The following is a 19,874-nucleotide window of genomic DNA, read 5'->3' on the forward strand; positions in this document are numbered from 1 at the left end:
TCTGTACCATCGCGCATGCGTCTGGTTGCACGCCTCAGCGATTACTATGCTGTATCACAACGTTCGCTTGCACAATGGATCGTTGATTGTGTGGAGCTGCACCCGTCTTGGAATGCAATTGTATATGCCACGGTAATCTTTCTTACTTGCAGCTGCAGTCTTAGCGCTTTATATGTACTGTAAGACACTGAAGACACGGCGTCATGAAGTCTGGATGCCAGTTCGCTGAGTAGGGAGGAACGTATAGTTTTCCGTACATTGACGCATTGGTGAGTACAGTGTACTTTCACGCTCACATCTTTGACGAAGATTCGGGACGTTGTGCCATATCCAAACACTGTCATGTACGACGTGTGTGAGGCTTCTGTTATCCACCCGCGAATTCATATACAGGCACCCTTAAATAGAGCCCTACACACATACGTGTAGGGCCTTCTTTTTATTTTACTTTGCGTGGTTGCGCACAGCATTCAGTTATCAGTAACATCAAGGAGCTTCGAACACAGGAATAAGCAAATATGTAGTCTATCTCCAAATGTTTGAAGCTTCTTAATTGGTAACATCTAGCTCTAACCAAGGAGTTGCAAAGCTCCTTGCTATGCCATGGTATGGAGCTACGTAGCTCCATGCTACGAGTGAAAGGAAAGGCTATATACCCCCCTCGAAAATCTAATGATACATTATCTACAGAGACTCCAACTCCCGTTTTCGACGGGAGATCTCCCGCCGAAAACCCATTTTTGCAAAATCTCCCGTCCTCCCGCTTGAGATTTGATTTCTCCCGCCCTGGCTCTGTGTCTCCAGTTGGAAAGGATTTCTTACTTATTGCTATTGTACATGTATGTTGAAAAAATAAGCCTTAGATAGTACCAGAGAGCATCTAGAAACCTAGGAACTTCGCGCTTCGTACAAATCAAAATGGAGTCTCCCGTTTGCTAGGGGTTTCAGGCGGGAGAATCTCCAGATCAGAAGGTGCTTGGGGTTGGAGTCTCTGTATCTATAGACCTACATGTTGTACCCTTGAGTTACCAGTGTGATTTTGAAAATAAAAAAAAAGTACGACAATTGCACTTCTAGTATACAGCAGCTTTTTTTGTGTGTGTGTGTTTGTATTCAACTGTGAATTAAAAAAAAATCAAAATGACATTTCCTGCACAATTGAGATACAAGGTGAATGTGACATGATGTAATGTGGCGCTATACAGTATAGACGTGTTTATATCACTCCAATAACCATACTGAAACGGTACGATCACCCATGGGCATGTGTCGTCTATACATGCACCTGTGCACAGCATCTGCAGGACACTTGAATAAAATAATGTCATGCTTTCATTTTCAATATGTGGGTCCCCTGTTATTCGTAAGACGGCAGAAGTAGCACACACAGTACACATAATAGGGCCTACTCCACGTGATCATGTCCACGCAGATGTTTATCGCATATATCTTCACCAAGACATTTCATGATATCATCCTTTTGCATCTTTCAATTGCTTAATACGTCGTACACTCAAGTTAAATTGTAAACAGGCACTGTGTAATTCCACGAGCCTCCGTTACAATCATCATGTTCTCTTTTTTTTTTCGTTGTGCATCGAACTGCAAATGAAGATGATTATTTTGATTCATTTGCTTACTGCGTTCAAATGCTTTGGTGTGAACCATAATTCAATGTAAGGTTTGGCCACTTAAAGATAATGTGGTATCGTCGGCGCACATTTTTCAGTCGGTTTTACTGTAGAAACTGTCACTAACGTGCCACAAGAATTGATAAAAACAGCCCTATAATAGAGCCCTTTTTTAGGCACTCCAGATGAAGTTGAACTTGTTGACGATCCAGTTTCTTGTCTTGTGTTGTCTTGTGTTGGGCAAGTCCAAGATATCGCGCACCTTACGTATGGGACATTCAGAGATTTCAAACCTCTGAAAAGTAATGAAGGAGCACTTAGATTTTACTGTTTATCATCAGGAGGACTGGTAGCCCTGAGAAGAATATTGTGTTTAAGTTTGATGTCATTTGACCTTGGGTTAATTATTTTATTAAGAAAAATTAGGCAACTTACGTATGGAACCAGAGAAAAATTGGATTTTTTAAAATAAAATTTGAATTGAAAATTCTCTGAAAGTACCTTACTAATCAAGTTCTGTTTAGAAGTGAAGAAAGGTATAATACTGAAGTATCTTTCAGCAAAGTTTCACTGTAAAAGAATAAAGCATATTTTCATGAAGTTGGTTTAATTAACGAAAGTACACCTTACGTATGGGACATAGCGCAACTTACGTATGGGACATTTGTCTTTAGTGCACAAGTGTATTCGTGGGAATGACTTTAAATTTCCCCATAGTGTCATATTCAGTTCCACAAATCATACTACAACATGTAACAAATGAAATAGACTTCTAAGTGGGTACTTTCCTGGTTCAGGTACCTAACAAAAACTAAAACAAGGCAAATAAAAGTAATTACCAATTTACAATTAAACGTCTTTAATAGTTTGGATTCCGTCATGCATTTACACTGTCCTCATGATGTCTACACATACAGATACAGTATACTGACACTCTATTTCTAGCCCATTTGTAATACTCTGGTCAATATTTTTTTATCAAATGAAAAAAAAAAATTGTGCGAATTCTAGCTTGCGACCTTGATGTAGCATACATAGTATGCACATGTACCATGACTAATTTGTAGTCTTGATAATCTCAACTGTATAATCAAATGTCATGTACAGTGTAATTTGCAATTTACAGTTTGAAGTGGGTACTTTCAGTAATTCTACGCTTACCTTGCAAGTTGTCTAAGTTTTTATAGAGCTTTATAATTGTTTGAAATGCAGCACAAAACACAACAACAAGAGTAATTCATTTTGCTCTGTAATCATCATGTTTTGCCATATGAATTTTAGCTTCTGCAAAATCAATCAAATTTCAATGAAGCTTTTAGATTTTACAAGCCATGGTAGAACAAAGAGATAGAAGAATGTACCAATGCTGGCTTTTTTTTTTCAAATTGCTTGGCTTCAGGTCTATGAAACCAAAGACGACAAAATTTGTGTTTACACATGTACTTTGTACAATGTACATACAAATGTACATATATGCATGTGTAGTGATACAGGAAAGATTATCATGCCAAGTACATTCAAATCTAAAGAGAACATGTAATTCTAGATTTGAAACACTTAAGTAACTCACTGATCTGAAATTTAAAATTTTGATAAATTCTAAGACTAGGTAACCTCATTTGATCATACACTACCAGATTGCAATGCATGGTGATAATTGTGTAGATGGTGGGTACAAAGTAAGTATGAGTTGATGAAGGTGTCTTAGAGCAACTGTCTCTTCAAACACAAAATAGAAAACAAAATTGAATTCCCTATTTGTTTGTGTAATTTGTGTTTTTAGCACTCCAACCACAGAACCAGTATTGATATAGTGGTTCGTGGCAAATGTAAACTATAGTCTTCATTTTACAGGATTTTCAGAAATCATGTTCATGACCTTGATAAGTCATGACATATTCTGAGGGTGTGCAGTTGAAATATTAAACATCATATCACTTTTGATTTCCCTTTTGAGGCTGTACAGCCTGTAGTACATGCTGAATAGTGTACTACACCTAAAATGACACTCAGAGAATCCCATTCTCTTGGACAAAGTCATTTTGTAGACAGGTAAAGTTGAAAATGATAACTGAATTAAGAAAATGTCCACTATCAAAATGTTAAAAGGAGGAATGTTAATTGAAGACCAGCTGCACAGCCTGTAATGAAAATAAGAAAATACAAGTATAAATGAATATTCTTTATTTTTCTTTCTTAATCATAGGATGACTCAATAATGACGTTCTTACACCCTCCCTGAGGTCAACTGAGTAGGAGAGACAGATATATAGACATATCCTTCAGAGTAGGTGCAAAGATAACCATTAACCAAACTAATGTACGGACATATAGCATCCATCTCAAAAGGCGGTTTTCCCATACACTTTACATGTAATGTCCCATACGTAAGGCATTTGTCCCATACGTAAGCAAACTTTAATAAGTTATAAGATGAAGGACTAATTAAATTTCCACATTTAGTTTTGCTAATCTGGAGTTAAAATGAATAAATTAGAACTTCCTAAAGTATGATTTGTCAATGTTAGAAATCTTTAGAAAAAAATTAAAAAAACATACTCAAATCCTTACGTATGGGACACTTCGTTCTGGGAAAGTGCATAATTTGCGTAATTAATGTGCTGACCTTGTCTTACCAATTGGAAATTATACTAGCTCATACAGGGGTCATGTCCATAAAGGACCTAGGTCAAGGGCAAATTCAACTGATTTTAGATGAATATTTTGAATTTGTCCCATACGTAAGGTTTGTTTTTAATATATGCAAATGAAGGCCATATTTCTTGCAGAAATTTGCAGAAATCAATATTTTCTTTGCTGGAAATATATAATTTAACTCTTTGGCTACATCATGATATCAATAACTTTTTGATTAAATCAAGATGAATTTTGAGCATCTGACGGGACATTATCTTGGACTTGCCCTGTTGTCTTGTCGAAGATGCCCACAATCAAAAGATTATATATCATTTCTCTCACAGGATATACCTCCTTGCTCTTACCTTGGCATTTATATGTTGCTTCCTGTCTCTATAGGAGGTATATGGGTCGAACCATTGTCATGGTTACAGTGGAACCCCGCTAATTTCAATCCCGCTTGATTTCGCGGTTAAGACTACTTATCGACAGACTGTGAGTGTCAAAGCACGGGCAGCGCCTACCAAAATACCACCTCAAATTAAGTAAACTGTAGTAGACACAAAAGGTAACTAAAGACAGAAACAACCAACTGCGTCTTTAGTCGAGTGACAGGATAGAAACCCAAACCTTTATAGCATTACGTAATCACATACGTCCCTTTCAAAAAGTTTACTATTTGATTAAAGCCCTGCATCAGGAAGAATGTGTACAGCACCGGTAATAAAACTGTTATGACGATCATTGTTTTTGCACGAAGGACAGATTTTCAAACATCTGGGTTTATTAATTCGTTTGAATGTGTTCATTTTGAAGGTCCTTAGCAAGACATGTCACAGCCTACAAAAGATCCAAATCTTGGTCTTGGGAAGTCAGATCATTCCAATGTGGATAACGTCACACGCAGTGTGCAGCGAAATATGATGGATATGGAAACGGGTGAGTTTGTAGCTGCATGGCAGATTTCACTGAATCTCATGTACGTTGTAAAATCCACCCTCTCATCGAATCGCTGTGTTTTGTAGTTTTCTAATTCACCCATATTTCATTTACTGAAAGAGCTAGCTGTCGACAGGATTGGCAGAGATGATCACGATCGGAGAGGGAGCGCTGTATAGTGTTATTTATTTCATGGCTGATTTATTTATGTATGTATGTATTTATTTATTTCATTAATTCTTCTTTCAACAGGGTGGTCCCATCAGTAGGCAAGTACTGTTCTTCCTGGGGGCCCTGAACATACAAACATAACAGATGACAAAACATAAAGACAACATACTGTACGTGGACAAGTACGTGGACAAGTATGACTGGAAAGATTTATCGACGGAGTTAACCTAAAACGCCTTAAAAACGATTTCTATAGCAACTTACACTGTGTATAATTTATATTTATTTTGTGTGGGGGCGCTGTGGCATAGTGGATAAGACTCCCGATTCCCGATCGGAGGACTCGAGTTCGAATCCCGCCCAGTGCTTACGTCCTTGGACAAGATGCTTTTACCCACCATGTCCCTCTCGACCCAGGTGTATAAACGGGTACCTGGCAACGCTAGGGTAATAAAGATGACAGGGCCCTCTGGTAGAGCAGTGGTAACATTGAAGAGGCTACCCTGGGTAAATAAGACCTAATTATTATTATTATTATTATTATTATTATTATTATTATTATTATTATTATTATTTATATATCCCAGGATCCAGCTGAAAAGATTGTCATAAAAAATGAATCAGCTGCAGGCTTGCAAGGAAGATGACAGTGATCTTTTCGATTTATTAAAAAAAATGCTGTTGAAAGAAAAGATACTCGAAATACTTCTTTTATGGGGCATAGACATGGAGCGCAAAGCGTTTGTTGTTAAAAACAAGATGGAGCAAAATTAATCGTTTAAGATACCACCAATCATAGGGGAAAAAAATGAGACATGCATATATTCCAGTCATGCTTTATAATAGATGTTTCCTCTGTTTGCTCCTTTATTTGCCTCTATGACGACCTGTTTATCAATTCATTTTATACATTCATTATTTATATTCATTTGTTCAGTCACATTATGTTCATTCATGTATCGTGTTCTACAGATCGTGAGCATGTTGAATTTGGGGAAATGGATGAAACTACTAAAGAACATAAAAAGCGTAAGAGCGACACAGACTGGGCTGGTGCTCAACACGAGCGTCATTCCAGTCCACGGGCGAGTGCGGGAGAACCAAAGCGTAGCCCACAGGGTGTGGTAGAGCACTCCAAACAACAGACACAGGGTATGCAGCCAGACAGGATGGTTAGGAGAGCAGGTGAGTTTTTAGTCAGCAGATTTCACGTGACCCCATGAGCACCTAGATTTCATGGATTGTAAAACTGTATTTTCTGGGAGTTTTCTGCCGATTGTAGCGATATTCTGTAAATTAGATATTGTAGTCTGGTTTAGAGTAGTTCATCATCGGTATTAGGCAGGAATGAAACATTCCCGAGTTCATTTTTTACAAGTTTGGTCTACGAGTCAGTTTGGTCACAGGAGTTGACCACACATTTCGCTCTAACTTCGATGCAGCGATGATACTATCACGTATTTATATGTACCGGGCACATGTATTCCTGCCCAGTGCAAGATAGGTGCCTTCTACTAGTACTTATACGAACATTCTCTATGACCACAGAAGTGTCGATTAGGCCTTTATGAGTGATTTATACCATTCCAAAGCGATTCTGAAGTCAGTTGTAATATTGGAGTCTGTGTAGTGTTAATAATATCATATTAGCTATGCCGTTTCCTTTGCATTACTTATATTATATATAATATCAACATTTTACTTTTCTAACGAGGTTTTAGGGTTTATGTCATGACGGGTTGATTTTTACTGTGAAAATTCACATTCTCTGAGCCTTGCGGAAATGACACACTTAGATCAAATTGATGAGTAAAAAAATATACGAAACAAAAATATCGGAAATGCATGTAGTTTCTCAAGATGAATTGTGATCATAGTTTTACTTCACTATGATAGATGTCAGACTGGATATACTCTGTCAGAAAAGATGGAGTCCGAAATATTTTGGGGACAATCTTAATGTTAGGAACATATACATTTATCTTTTTGTAATTTCAAAGATCATCACTTTTTAATCCTTTACTTGCGTATTCAATATCATCATAAAAGTATACTTTTTATTCATTCATTCATACCTGGTCATGGTCAGTCTACATTTCTGTGTGTACATCGTCACCCGAGTCGTCTGTTCAGGGACTACTTGATCTCCTGCGCCGCTGGCAGAGGGCAAAATCGGAGCTTATCGCCGAGGTGAAGTTCCATCCGTTGCCGTACAACGATATCGACGAGTACAGATTCAAAGACAGCGACCCTGTGGATGTGATGATTCTGTGCCACTCCATCTTCAATCGCAGATTCGCCATTACAGACGTCGCAGACGCCCAGTACGACAAATACCTAGATTATTGTTCCAAAGTGATAGGTATGTTTGATGTCGAGGTGGACATTTTTATTTGAATTTAAGAACCCTTGTTACGTCCAAAATGTTCTTATCATTAAAATCAGGATAAGATCTTTAGATGTACCAGTATCCCGTTTCAATCATGTATCCCACTCTGATTTTTTTTTTTCATTTTTGTAGTGAACCTTTCAAGTTACAATAAATTAAAAGGAAGCAAGGCACAGAATGAAATGTTGCAGTGAAATGCAACATGACTTTACTCACATGGTGGAGGGCCCATCCCCCCCCCAAAAAAAAGTATTCGATTTGTTATTGACATCTGTTCGTATTCCTGCATATAAATTTTAATGTCTCTGTCAAGCATTTATTTTACAATAAAATTTGCTTTTGGAATTTTCCTACTAACCGATACGTGACAGAGATGCACTTGGCAGTTGCTTATTTACCGTGCTAATTTTCATGGGCTGAGATTATTTCCATCTTTTCAGTTATTGCTATCATTGCGTTCACGATACAGGATCCAATTATCAGTTTTATACATGATCTGCATATTATAGATCAGCAACTCTCGAGACCTGTCACAATATGTTATGTTTGCAAACATGTATGTGTGTCCTCACTTTTTTAGTCAGTCATAAGTGAAATCTAACGTTTGGCATAAGATGTACACTGTATTTAGTTTTTTTCCCTTAAGATTAAAATGCCACAACTGCAGAGACCACATGACATGATTATAATTTAGGGGAAGGAAAACTAATACCTCTTGCACCTTACGCCATTTCCAATAGTTGATTTCTGAAGACGAAGAATAACTTTAAAAGTTTGTACGACCTGTAACACATTATTTATTGATACGTTTAAACTTGCCATCGGAGAACGATTTATGTGGTCTTTTATTTTGCAATGTGCATGTACGCAAATAATATGTGCTGTTGGCTGGTTGGGAAGGAGAAGAGTGTGGGTGCAATTCTAAGGAAATATCCGTAGTATCCCTCGTGATAGCGTACTTATAATTTGGGGCATCCTGCCATCATAATATTGTGAGCATTTGGGTCTTAAAAATGCATATACATTTTACGTTTATCCTTGTTGCTTTGCGCTCAGGTAGAGGGAAGATGGCCGTGATAGTGTATGACTTCAGTACGATCGACGATCCCGCCAATTCCTCCCGTCAGGAAGCATTTCAGAGTTTACAGCCAAAAACATTTCACACTACCAGCTTGGCCATCACGTGCGGGAATCTCGCCCAAACGGAGCCGGAAATAAGGCAGGAGGACAAGGAGTTTCTCCTAAAGTTCATTCGGGACGCTGGGCAATGCCCGCGAGAAATGAAACAAGAACGACGTGTTGGGGCCTTGCAAGAGTTCAGGACAAAGTTGCCTAACTTCATGTCCTGTGGGAGACCACCAAAAGACGATGATGACATGGCCAAAGAGAGTATGTATAATCATATCAATTCACTTAGGTTGTTGTACTCATGGCTCGTAATCATACCCATAAATATCATTGATTTATTACGTATTCATGCATCGTCATTCATACAACTCTGATTATAATTAGCCTGAAACATAATAAAAATCATGATACAGATGATTACAATACTCGTTTAACCTTTTTGTCCAAGCAACGAACTGAACTGTGTGTGTGTGTAAATGGAAAATCTAGCCACCGTTTGTGTATGGGGACAGCGTCATCAGTGATCCAATTTGATAAGCCCTGTGTGTGTGTGCTTTTCAAGCTAAAAGTATGTTGTAGATACAGGTGGAGGTGTATACGGGTAGCCACCTAGGGATATTAAAGCCGTGTCACACCAGCCTTGCGTGCGACTTGCAAAGAACAATTTTACCTCGCCTATACCTCGCCTATAGGCTATGTACCTCCGCGGTGAAATTCTTGATGCCTGCATCAACTGTTACTCTCTGACCCCCTTATGCTGTCTCACACGGCTCACCAGGGATCGAGGTGCTTCCCATCCCCTTGCTGCTCACCTGATGAGCACGGGGCGCTTTGAAACTTCCTAAACGCAGCTCCGACCGGACTACAAACGACATTGCGTGCTTATAGCTATGTGATTCGTAGATCTTTAATCATGTAAAGGCCGTGTCACACCAGCCTTGCGTGTGACTTGCAAAGAATAATTTTGACTACCCGGAGGTCCCCGTAGGTATCCGCACATGACAGTACCTAGCATGTATCTCAAAAGTAGTCGCCCGGAGGTGCGCACGCATATTTTTTTTAACCCGCAACCGTTTTTAGGCCCTGTCACACCTTTCCGGGCAAGCTACTCGGGCTTGTTACGTGTAGGGATTTTCTAGCATACCGGACATTCCTGAGGGCGGAAAAGGATTTGTGTGAGTCAGCGCATGTGTCTTACTTGCTGGACGCGTTATACTTGCGAGTATACTGTGTGACCTTTGTACCAGTCGCGTGGGGGCTGACAACTTAGTGAAGGAATTCCTCTAATGGAATGGCTGAAATCTCACAGAATTTCATTATCTTTGCTGCATACGGGACTGCGAAGTACCTGCGTGGGAATTGCCTGGGAAGTACTGCCGCTAAGGGTCTCCTGCTGGCGTTCTGCGTGGACATCTACGTGCATTCCCGCGACTCACCCGGAAAAAGTTTTGGTCATGCTCAAAACTTGGCTGCGGTTAAATCGGACTTGCGTGAGCACCTCCGGGCAACTACGCGCTAGATACTGCCAGGTGCGGACCAACTGCGGAGAGCTCCTTGGAGTAAATTTGTTTCCCCGCAAGTCAAGCCGCAGAAGTTCCCCCGTACGGTATGACAAGGCATGAATGAAAAATTGCAAACATTCTTGTTCGCCCGCTGAAAATCTTCTACGTGCTGGAAACTAACTCCTCGCCACAAGCCCGCGTTATGGTGTGACACGGCCTTTAATGAAGCTGAACTCATGGATCCGTCTTTTTTCAGGGTCAAAGACCAGAGTAGCCAGGAGAACATTTTGCAATCATGCTTATGCATACAATGTCTTGGTTGTAACTCAATTTATTTCAGTGGATTTCAATGTGTAGGACTGGTAATTTCTTGATTACACTACATTTTGATGAAGCTGACTCTTGTATTCCGACTTTGAATTGGTAAAAAGTTCGATCATTCGTTGTACAGAATTTGCAAGTCTGGGTTGTTGTTTTTTTTTCCATATTGCCTGTGCTTGTTTTGCCGTTTGTTATTTCCATTAACTCTCATGGCAGTATATTTCTTGACTATTTCTTTTGCCTGCTTTTACTACCCCTATCTGAAATAATGTGGCCTTTCCTCCTTCACTTCGTAGTGAATATCATTTCGCAACCATTGTTGTTGAATCCCCTTTGCAGCATTACTACACACCATCGTATTTTTCGCGAGAGTGATCCAACGCAATTTGAACGTTTCATGATAACATGATAAGCAGCAGCCTTTTATAACATAGGCGGGTGGATGATAGAGATGTTATTTTATAAACCCTTCTCCTGAATTATGACGTGGAAACCAACGAAGTAATTCATGCCTAGCTATTATGTTTTCCACCTTTTCTTCTCTTTCACAAATCTTTACATTACGTTATAATAATTTGGGTATGAAATGTTTAAAGATCATATTCACCTTCATAGACATGTGAATTGAGTGAATGCAGCAATATTAGTAGAACACAGCAGTGAGAGTTTGGGGGAAATCGGACAATCCGTTAAAAAATTATGAATTTTTGAAGTTTCTGCTCAGTCACTGCTGGATGAGAAGACTACTACATTAGATGATGTCACATGCATACAGCGATGTAAAGAAAATATAAAGAAAATTCAGCATATTTTCACTTTTCTCGCACAATAAGAGAATGCTTGACTTCCCTCTTACAGAAGGCAGGGGGAATAATATTACCCTTAACATACGTCAGTGACAAGTCAAGAAAATGTGCCCTTTTTTTTTAAAAAGTAACATTTTGTGAAATTCTCTTTATCATTATTTTCCTTATACTGTTGTACGCATGTGACATCATCAGCTGTAGTAGTCTTCTCGTCCAGCAGTGACTGTGCAGACACTTAAAAAATTCATAACTTTTCAACGGATTGTCCGATTTTCCTCAAACTCTCACTGATGTGTTCTATTAATATTGTTGCATTGACTCAATCCACATGTCTATGAAGGTGAACTTGCCCTTTAATGTGCCCCACTGACCTGTTTTCCCCATTTCCTTGTATTGTAAAATAGTGACGACCGCGGCATACTGGATGGTGACCCGGCCTGTACTCATGCTAGTATGTGCATGCGCTGATGAGGCGAATTTGAAGACCTTAATGACAGTGATGGATAACCTTAAGGAATGTTACCCTGAAATCATAAGAGATATTCAGTTTCAGCGTCTGCCGTACAACATTGATTCATTCAAGTTTCCACCCGGATCTCCGTTTGATGTCTTGCTGCTCTGTCATTCGAGACATGACCGCCAGTTGGACATTTATGACAAATTTCTGCAATACTGTCGTGGTATATATAGTGAGTAAACTTTGTGTTCGCCCTTAAATTTGTTGTACTGTATATTGTGGATGGTTCACGTAGTGTGATGTGCTCCAGTAATACGACTATGATACGTTAGGTGTTAATAATTAGTAATAGTAATTATAGACCAATTTCATTGTTGTCATCGTTTTCAAAATTGTTAGAAAAAGTTGTTTATTTTATAGACTCCTTAAATTTCTTGATTTTTATGGTATCATTTCTGATTCACAATTCGGTTTCCGCAAAGGACATAGCACTTCTCAAGCAATTCTCTCCTTTATTGAAAAAGTAGCCAAAGCAGTAGATAGGGCTCATCACACAGTGGGTGTCTTCCTGGACCTCTCCAAGGCCTTCGATACCATTGATCATAAAATATTACTTCATAAATTATGTCACTATGGTATACGTGGCAAGGCCTTGGAGTGGTTCAGGAGTTACCTCTCTGATCGTAAACAGTACGTTTTTCTATCTGGTCAAAACTCCTGCAACCAATCTGTCACCTGTGGTGTTCCTCAGGGTAGTTTACTGGGACCTCTTTTATTCATATATATATAAATGATATAACAAATGCTTCTAATATTTCATCTTTTGTACTTTTTGCTGATGACTCTAATGTTTTTCTTTCTCATTCAGATCCTCATATTTTGGTGGATTTGTTAAATTCTGAATTAAAGAATTCATGTTTTTCATGAATTAAAGAATTCATGTTTTTCTGAATTAAAGAATTCATGTTTTTCATTAAAGAATTAAAGTTTTTCTTTCTTATTCAGATCCTCATATTGTGGTGGATTTGTTAAATTCTGAATTAAAGAAATTGTTATGTTGGATAAGGTCAAATAAGTTGTCTATAAATCTTCTTAAAACTAAATGTATATTATTTAGTAATACTTTAAATAATCTTCCTAATAATATAAAAATAGATGATATAGTTATAGATGAAGTTGCATCAATGAAGTTTTTAGGTTTGGTTATTGACAATAAACTTTCATGGAAGTTACATATTGATAGTATTTGTCACACAATATCTCGAAATATTGGTGTTATTAATAGAGTTAAATATAATTTTCCTACTCCCACCCTTTTAATGTTATATTCAGCTTTGATTTTACCTTATTTGAATTATGGCATCATAGCTTGGGGGAACACACCACCAACATATCTCGACAGACTGTCCCGTCTCCAGAAAAAAGCTCTTCGAATAAATTGTCATGTTTCTTGGAGAGCCCACACCGATGTTTTATTTTCTGATAACAAAATTTTAAAGATAACTGATATTTATTGTTATTGTCTTGGCCAATTTATGTATAAACTTTCTAATAATTTGTTGCCGTCTGTCTTCACAAGCATGTTTGCGAGAAACCGCTCGTTCCATGAATATCCAACTCGTCACTCAGATGAATTCCATCTGCCTTTAACTAGAACAATGTTTACACAATCTATATTTACATTTGCTGGACCTAAATATTGGAACAACCTTTCTAACAGTTTGAGGACATCTCCAAGTTTAAGTTCTTTTAAGAGTAATCTGAAGAAAAATATTTTGAATAGTTATAAGAATTGTTGATTCTTTATTGGTTGCAAAGAAGTGTAAAATCCAACCTTATAATAATTATTCTATTGAAATTACAGCTAAGCGGCTCCATCCATCCACTACCTCTCGTGTCCTATTTTTTTTGTCTTTTATCTTCACTCCACGCATTAAGCTGCTTTCTCCCCCCCTCTCTCTCTCACATACACACACACACACCCACACACACACACACACTCACACACACACACACACACACACATACTACTTTGTTTCTCTCCTCTCTTTTCCGGCATGACAGCGACTTAGTGTAGGGATTTGTTCAGGGTTCTTGTTTCGGATAAGTTAGGTTATAGGTCTTTTTGTCTTAGTTTCTTTGTTTCATCCATTTTCAATGCTTATCAGTCTATCGATCATATAATTTCTTGTATTACGTGTGGGGGGAATGCAGCCTACAAGCTCAGCTTTTTAGCATTCCTCCCCATTTCCAACATTTTCCTATACCTACAAGTTTTCTGTAAATTTATCCTTTACTTTGTATGATGAAATTTATGCACTGTATTCAATTTTTGTAATATATTTATATGTTTTTGTTGGAAATGAAAAATAAATGAATGAATGAATGAATGAAATGAATAATGTTTACATGCCATGAAATTCCGCCTGTACCGTTGGAGTTTTAGGTGGCTTATGAATTGGACTAGAACTACTTTTTATAGTTGTTCAGTTGTTTGAAATATCACTCTAAAGAGTAAACCACAACTACAAGTACAACCCACACCGGAAATCCACTATTAGGGATGTGGCATTTCGCGTGATTAATCAAAACTGGCAAAAATATTTTGAAAAATCATCTGTTCCAGGAAAGCTGTCCATAGCCCTGTTTGTTCTCAAACATTTCTTTGGGATTCCAGATACCTTTAATCAGTTTGATTTAAATGATCATTCCCTTTTTATGTATCCTCATTGAATTGTGAGATTTTGAGTTGGGAATGAATAAATAGATAAATATATATATATGTATATATATATATATATATGCAGGCAAGATGACATCAATCATAATTATGATCAACTTTGACTCCTCTTGTTTCTTATTGCAGGAAAGAAACAACTGGCTTTGATCATATATGACGTCGACTTTAAAGACGTCACCGAACTCGATGTCAAATTCAATTCATTTCGGGCGGCCCATCCACTCACCTTCGAGCTCGTTTCTGAGGTGTTAATTTGTGGACAACTAGACGAAGGATTTGTTATGAAGGCAGAAGACACGGAGAGGCTAATGTCCTTTCTCGAGAAGGCGCGAAAAGGACAGCCTGTGATGACCGGAGAGCCTGGTATTCATAGTGAAGGTACATCCTGAAAGTTATGACTTGTATCTTAGTTATCGAGAGACCGGGGCCCTCTTTCATAAAGCTGTTGGTAAAGTTACGCATGACTTTACGAACGACTTAAATATGGTGAGCCAAGTGGGTTTCCTAATCATATTAGCTAAAGTGGAAATTTGCAGATGGTAGTGAGTGTTCTTACATGTTAACACATGTTTTTAGTTGAGAGTGTATTTTGCTTCAATGTAGAAGAAATATTGACATACAGCCGTACTTTGTTAACACCTAAGGAGGGGGAAATGGACACACATATTGGCACTTCATATTCCAGTCGTTCGTAAAGTCGTGCGTATCTTTATGAACAGCTTTATCAAACAGAGCCCTGTCTCATCAAAATTTAGCGATCGAGGATTTATCATTTTGACATGCAGTTATTATTTTGTTTTATATAAAACCTGATAATCACATCACTTCTCCTTTCATCCTTTCTATGCCGGTGTCTGTAGGCGGGATGTACTACATAAATTTGCGATGACGTTTTCTGCACTAGTCGGTACTCAAAGTATGCAAATAGGGTTATTACGAAATGGCATGTATTTGAATGAGGTTGAGTAAACTTTGTTATGGTGCAATTTGAAACAATGTTTTATTACATCAAATAGCTGAATTAAGCTGGACTTACTCATTTCATTTTGAAAGTACACGAAGATAGGCTTAATTATGTTGGTGTTTTCTGGCAGTTCTTTGTATATAGCATGGACAGGGCTTTTTTTCTTCTTCTTTTTATTTAACTGTGTATCGATTTTATCCACTCTTACATTGTCTTATGATTCGAAAATGCTGAATGAATTGAATAATTTGGAGAAAAAACAACTTTACTGATATAATAGTGATGATGTTAATGATTATAATGACAATACTCAAGAAGAAGAAAAAAAGAATGATTATTACTGTGATAAAGTTATACTGATAATGCTGATGATGGTATTGGTAATAGTAATAATGATAATAATGATAATAGGTGACACAACATCCAGCTATAGTAGCGCTTATCTACACAAGTCTGAGATTCTTGCCAATACTCTTACCCCAGAATTACTATTAACTATATTAAGGAGAGCTCGTAAGGAAAATGCAGCTGCCCCTTTCCTGCAAAACGAGATAATAATGTATGGAATTGAAAATGTTAATTGCATTGCAATCTCATATTACTCATTGTGTACCAGATGCATTGCCTGCATATTTCATTCCGAAGCCATGGTAAAGATGCATCATAGGAAATTATGTGAATTCTTACTGCCTTGAAGTATATCCTATGCATGAATTGTTTTATATAATGTAGTTGCATTTACAGCTGCTATGGGGACGTCATGACTTGTAGATGAATCCGGGCAAACTCAGAAATTCTTTTCTATGTGTTATGTCTTGTTTCTGTTTGTTTGTTTGTTTGTTTGTTTGTTTGTTTGTTTGTTTGTTTGGTTTTTTTTTATATAGCTCCCAAGTCGATGGAGAAAGGAGTGCCAGGGTCAAAGGTTGTAACGTCGCAGCCACTGGACAATGTGCCTGAACCGCCTAAGCCGGGAAGTGCATCTCCATCCACTCTCAGTGCCTCTGGTACAACAGGCCACTCTGCAGCCGTCCGGTATGCACCTCACCCAAGCCAGACTGTGCCGGAATATTCAACAGACAACAAGCAACCTGTGATACTTCCCATGGCCGCATCCCGGAATTCACCACAGTATGCCAGGCCCCCTTGCCAGTCAACTTTTCCCCCAAATCGCCGGGTTTCAGTATCTCTTTGCACCTCAGCACCAAATACAGTAACGGCGTTGGAGTCGGCGTTGGAGAACCTGAGACGCAAATCTCCCCAGCTCGTCAGCGAAGTCCGCGTGCGACGTCTCCCATACAACGACCTCGATACATTCCGCTTCCTCGCAAGCGAACCTGTGGATGTCATGGTGCTGTGCCACTCGACTATTGACCGTGGTTTTGCCATTACTAACGTGACGAATGCATTGTATGAGAAATACCTGACTTATTGCAACAAGATCATCGGTAAGAAACTTTGTGGATCAGTAGGAGCAACAACAGGAAAACAAGCAAACAGCAACAACTAAAAAAAAAAAAAAAAAAACATTCACCAGGAACTCGAACCATGCAGGCTTACATTAACCCCATAAAAATCATGCGTATCCATCTGCAGAGCCACCTTTGTGATCAGGGCGTTGCCCCTTGACGCCAATCAGGCCTCTAGATGTCATTCACCCACCACTCCCACCCTAATGTTGAGATACAAATATACGTGTATTGCTCCCTCTCAATGTATTACATAAAACGAACATAAATATTTTCTTCAACAAAGGCCTAAGAAACTACATGGATGACCAATAACAAAATTAACCCGTCATGATAGTAGCACATGTACTTTGCTACTTTTACTACTAATAATGATGACACTAACATTGACGTACTTGATAATGATAGTATAGATGAATATTCCATTGCAATAATAACATTGATGATACAAGGTATATCAGTGTGGTGAAAATGTAGATAGGGCCCACAGCGATAATTTCTAAAATTCGTAATATTATTTGTTTTAATATGAATTCTTTGAAACTGAACAAAGAGCTGCACAACATTTCATTCAGTATTGAATATTGCAATAACATCACAAACGAGCAAATGTATTGATTAGCTATAACCATAACCGCAAACCACTGTTTACGTTCTGTTTATTTGTTTGTGTACGTCACAAGATGACTGCACATAAATTACAGTAAAATTAATGTTACAACTCTCCCCTGGTGGCTGGACGATGCTGAAACGTTATATTATACTGGCAATGTACAATTTTTACTTACTACTGCTTTCTTCTCTAATGTAGATATTCTTCCTAGTTTTTTATTGATGAGATAGAAAACATCGTGTTTGCAAGACCTTGGGTGCGCTAACATGCTTTTACTTTACATTTTTTTTTAATGTGCTTGAATACTTTGGCAAATATTTTACGCCATGCATTCAACCTACTTGTTCAACAACCTGGCTATGTCCCTTGCTATCACTTTCATTGTCTTCTTTTTGTTGTTTAAGTTTGTATTTTCCTCACAGTAATACTGATTGTTAGTTTGCTATAATTTATTCAAAAATCTCACAGTATTACTGATTGTTAGTTTGCCATAATTCATTCAAAAATGGATGATAAAATCTTGAATAAACGCCCTGTGTGGATGGCGTAATGATGATCATAATTAGAAAAGCTACCACTTATCAATCACACCTGCTGGTCAGAAATCAATCCCATCTCTCATCCTTCGACTGGTATTTTGCAGGTCGAGACAAGTTGGCAGTTATTGTCCATGACAGCAACATCTCGTCAGAGTCACGTACCTCGCGAATGGAGACCTTCAAAAAGCGTCAACCCCTGACCTTTCACCTCGTCGATACGGTCATCATAACCGGCTCGTTAGATCGGGAGCAATCAGTGGAGAAGGAAGACTTGGAGACCCTCGTGAAATTCTTGAGGAAAGCGAGTTTACATCAGCCACAAAACCATCCGGAAGGTCGCTTGGACAGTATGAAAAGTTGGTATCAGCGACAGAAAATATCCTTCTTTTGAATCGGGAAACCATCCAAATGTGTACAGTTTCTAGAAAGTACTCAAACATGAACCTTTTCCCTTTTCATTTTCTTTCAAAACTTCAAAGTGATTATTCTGCTTTTTCCTTCACGTAAGCACTATGTATAAATACATTACACTCGTGCGGATATTTCCAATTCTCCCATGTTTGTGTAAGTGATTTGAACACCGTTTAACCCTAACTAGGCCGGGGGGGGGGGGAGGGGGTCTCGAGGCCCCCCCCCCCCCCCCCCCCCCGACGTTCCGGGCGATGTATCGCAATCGCAAAAAGCTATCGCCGCGACGTTTCATGACTGTTTTCTTTCGAGTCTCCCGCATCTTTTGACACCAAATTTGCGACGCCCGGGCGCGCGGTTCCAAAGTTACGCATAAATATGTACATGCATGTCAGACCCAAAATTGCTCAAAAACGTGAATTTGTGTACAATTTAAATGCAAACTGTGCTTACAGGCAAATTTCATAAAAGCATGATTATTTGGGGGTTTTATTGATTGAAATCAATGAATAGCATATTTTCGTGTTCGGAGCGATGTCGCGGACAAATTTCATCGAAAAAAACAATGAAAAACATAAAGTCGAAAAAACAAAGAAATACATAAGAAATTCAAAAACCTATAAAATACTAAAGAATTTTTTCTGATATCACAATTTTTTGTATTACATTTGCTAAGGACACTAAAAAGAATATTTGCACAAAAAATGTGCCTGTTTTGAGCTTTATTTTGTGATTTATACCAAATAGTATGATTTCATGCATCATTATGAATAAATTAGCATAATTTAGCATAATTGATAATTTCTTGAAAAATTAACTTCAAGGTATGTTAGATTACATCATAGGCAATGTGTGTGCCAATTTTCGTCGCGATCGCGCGGTGGACGGCCGAGATCTGGAGGGGGGGGGGGGGAGCCCCCCCCGCTCTATCAACTACCCAAATAGCCCGGCCTAGTTAGGGTTAAAGGGGAATTGAGACCGGTAAAATAAATCAACTCCATCAGTAGTTTTTACGTATAGCTCAATATATTGACTGACACTTTTGTGTAGATTTTCTATTATCCACGTCATCTTTATGTTTGAGATGTGTAGAGTTATGTCAGGATTGAGACTATTTCACGAAAAGTGAATCCACGCTATGAAAGAGATAACTACAGTGATGA

At 38.3% G+C, this 19,874-nt stretch overlaps 1 protein-coding gene across 3 annotated transcripts; it reads left to right on the forward strand.

The window, feature by feature from the left end:
• The first annotated feature begins 90 nt into the window (after positions 1–90).
• On the forward strand, positions 91–18,879 carry LOC139738097 (uncharacterized). Of its 3 annotated transcripts, none has more exons than XM_071648761.1 (9): positions 91–269; positions 5,085–5,207; positions 6,351–6,563; positions 7,468–7,740; positions 8,824–9,156; positions 11,929–12,213; positions 14,848–15,099; positions 16,570–17,130; positions 18,408–18,879. In XM_071648761.1, exons 2-9 carry the CDS (start codon positions 5,099–5,101, stop codon positions 18,692–18,694), a joined length of 2,313 nt encoding a protein of 770 aa, XP_071504862.1. In that variant the 5' UTR covers positions 91–269; positions 5,085–5,098; the 3' UTR covers positions 18,695–18,879. The 3 variants fall into 3 exon arrangements, with proteins under 3 accessions (XP_071504862.1, XP_071504863.1, XP_071504864.1); XM_071648762.1 differs by having other exon boundaries at positions 91–241; XM_071648763.1 differs by lacking the exon at positions 91–269 and adding an exon at positions 3,884–3,918.
• Positions 18,880–19,874: the final 995 nt, after the last annotated feature.

The sequence above is a fragment of the Diadema antillarum genome, unplaced genomic scaffold (genome assembly GCF_040938485.1).
Source record: "Diadema antillarum isolate AM-2024a unplaced genomic scaffold, OU_Dant_1.0 seq00000720_RagTag, whole genome shotgun sequence".
Lineage (NCBI taxonomy): Eukaryota > Metazoa > Echinodermata > Echinoidea > Diadematoida > Diadematidae > Diadema > Diadema antillarum.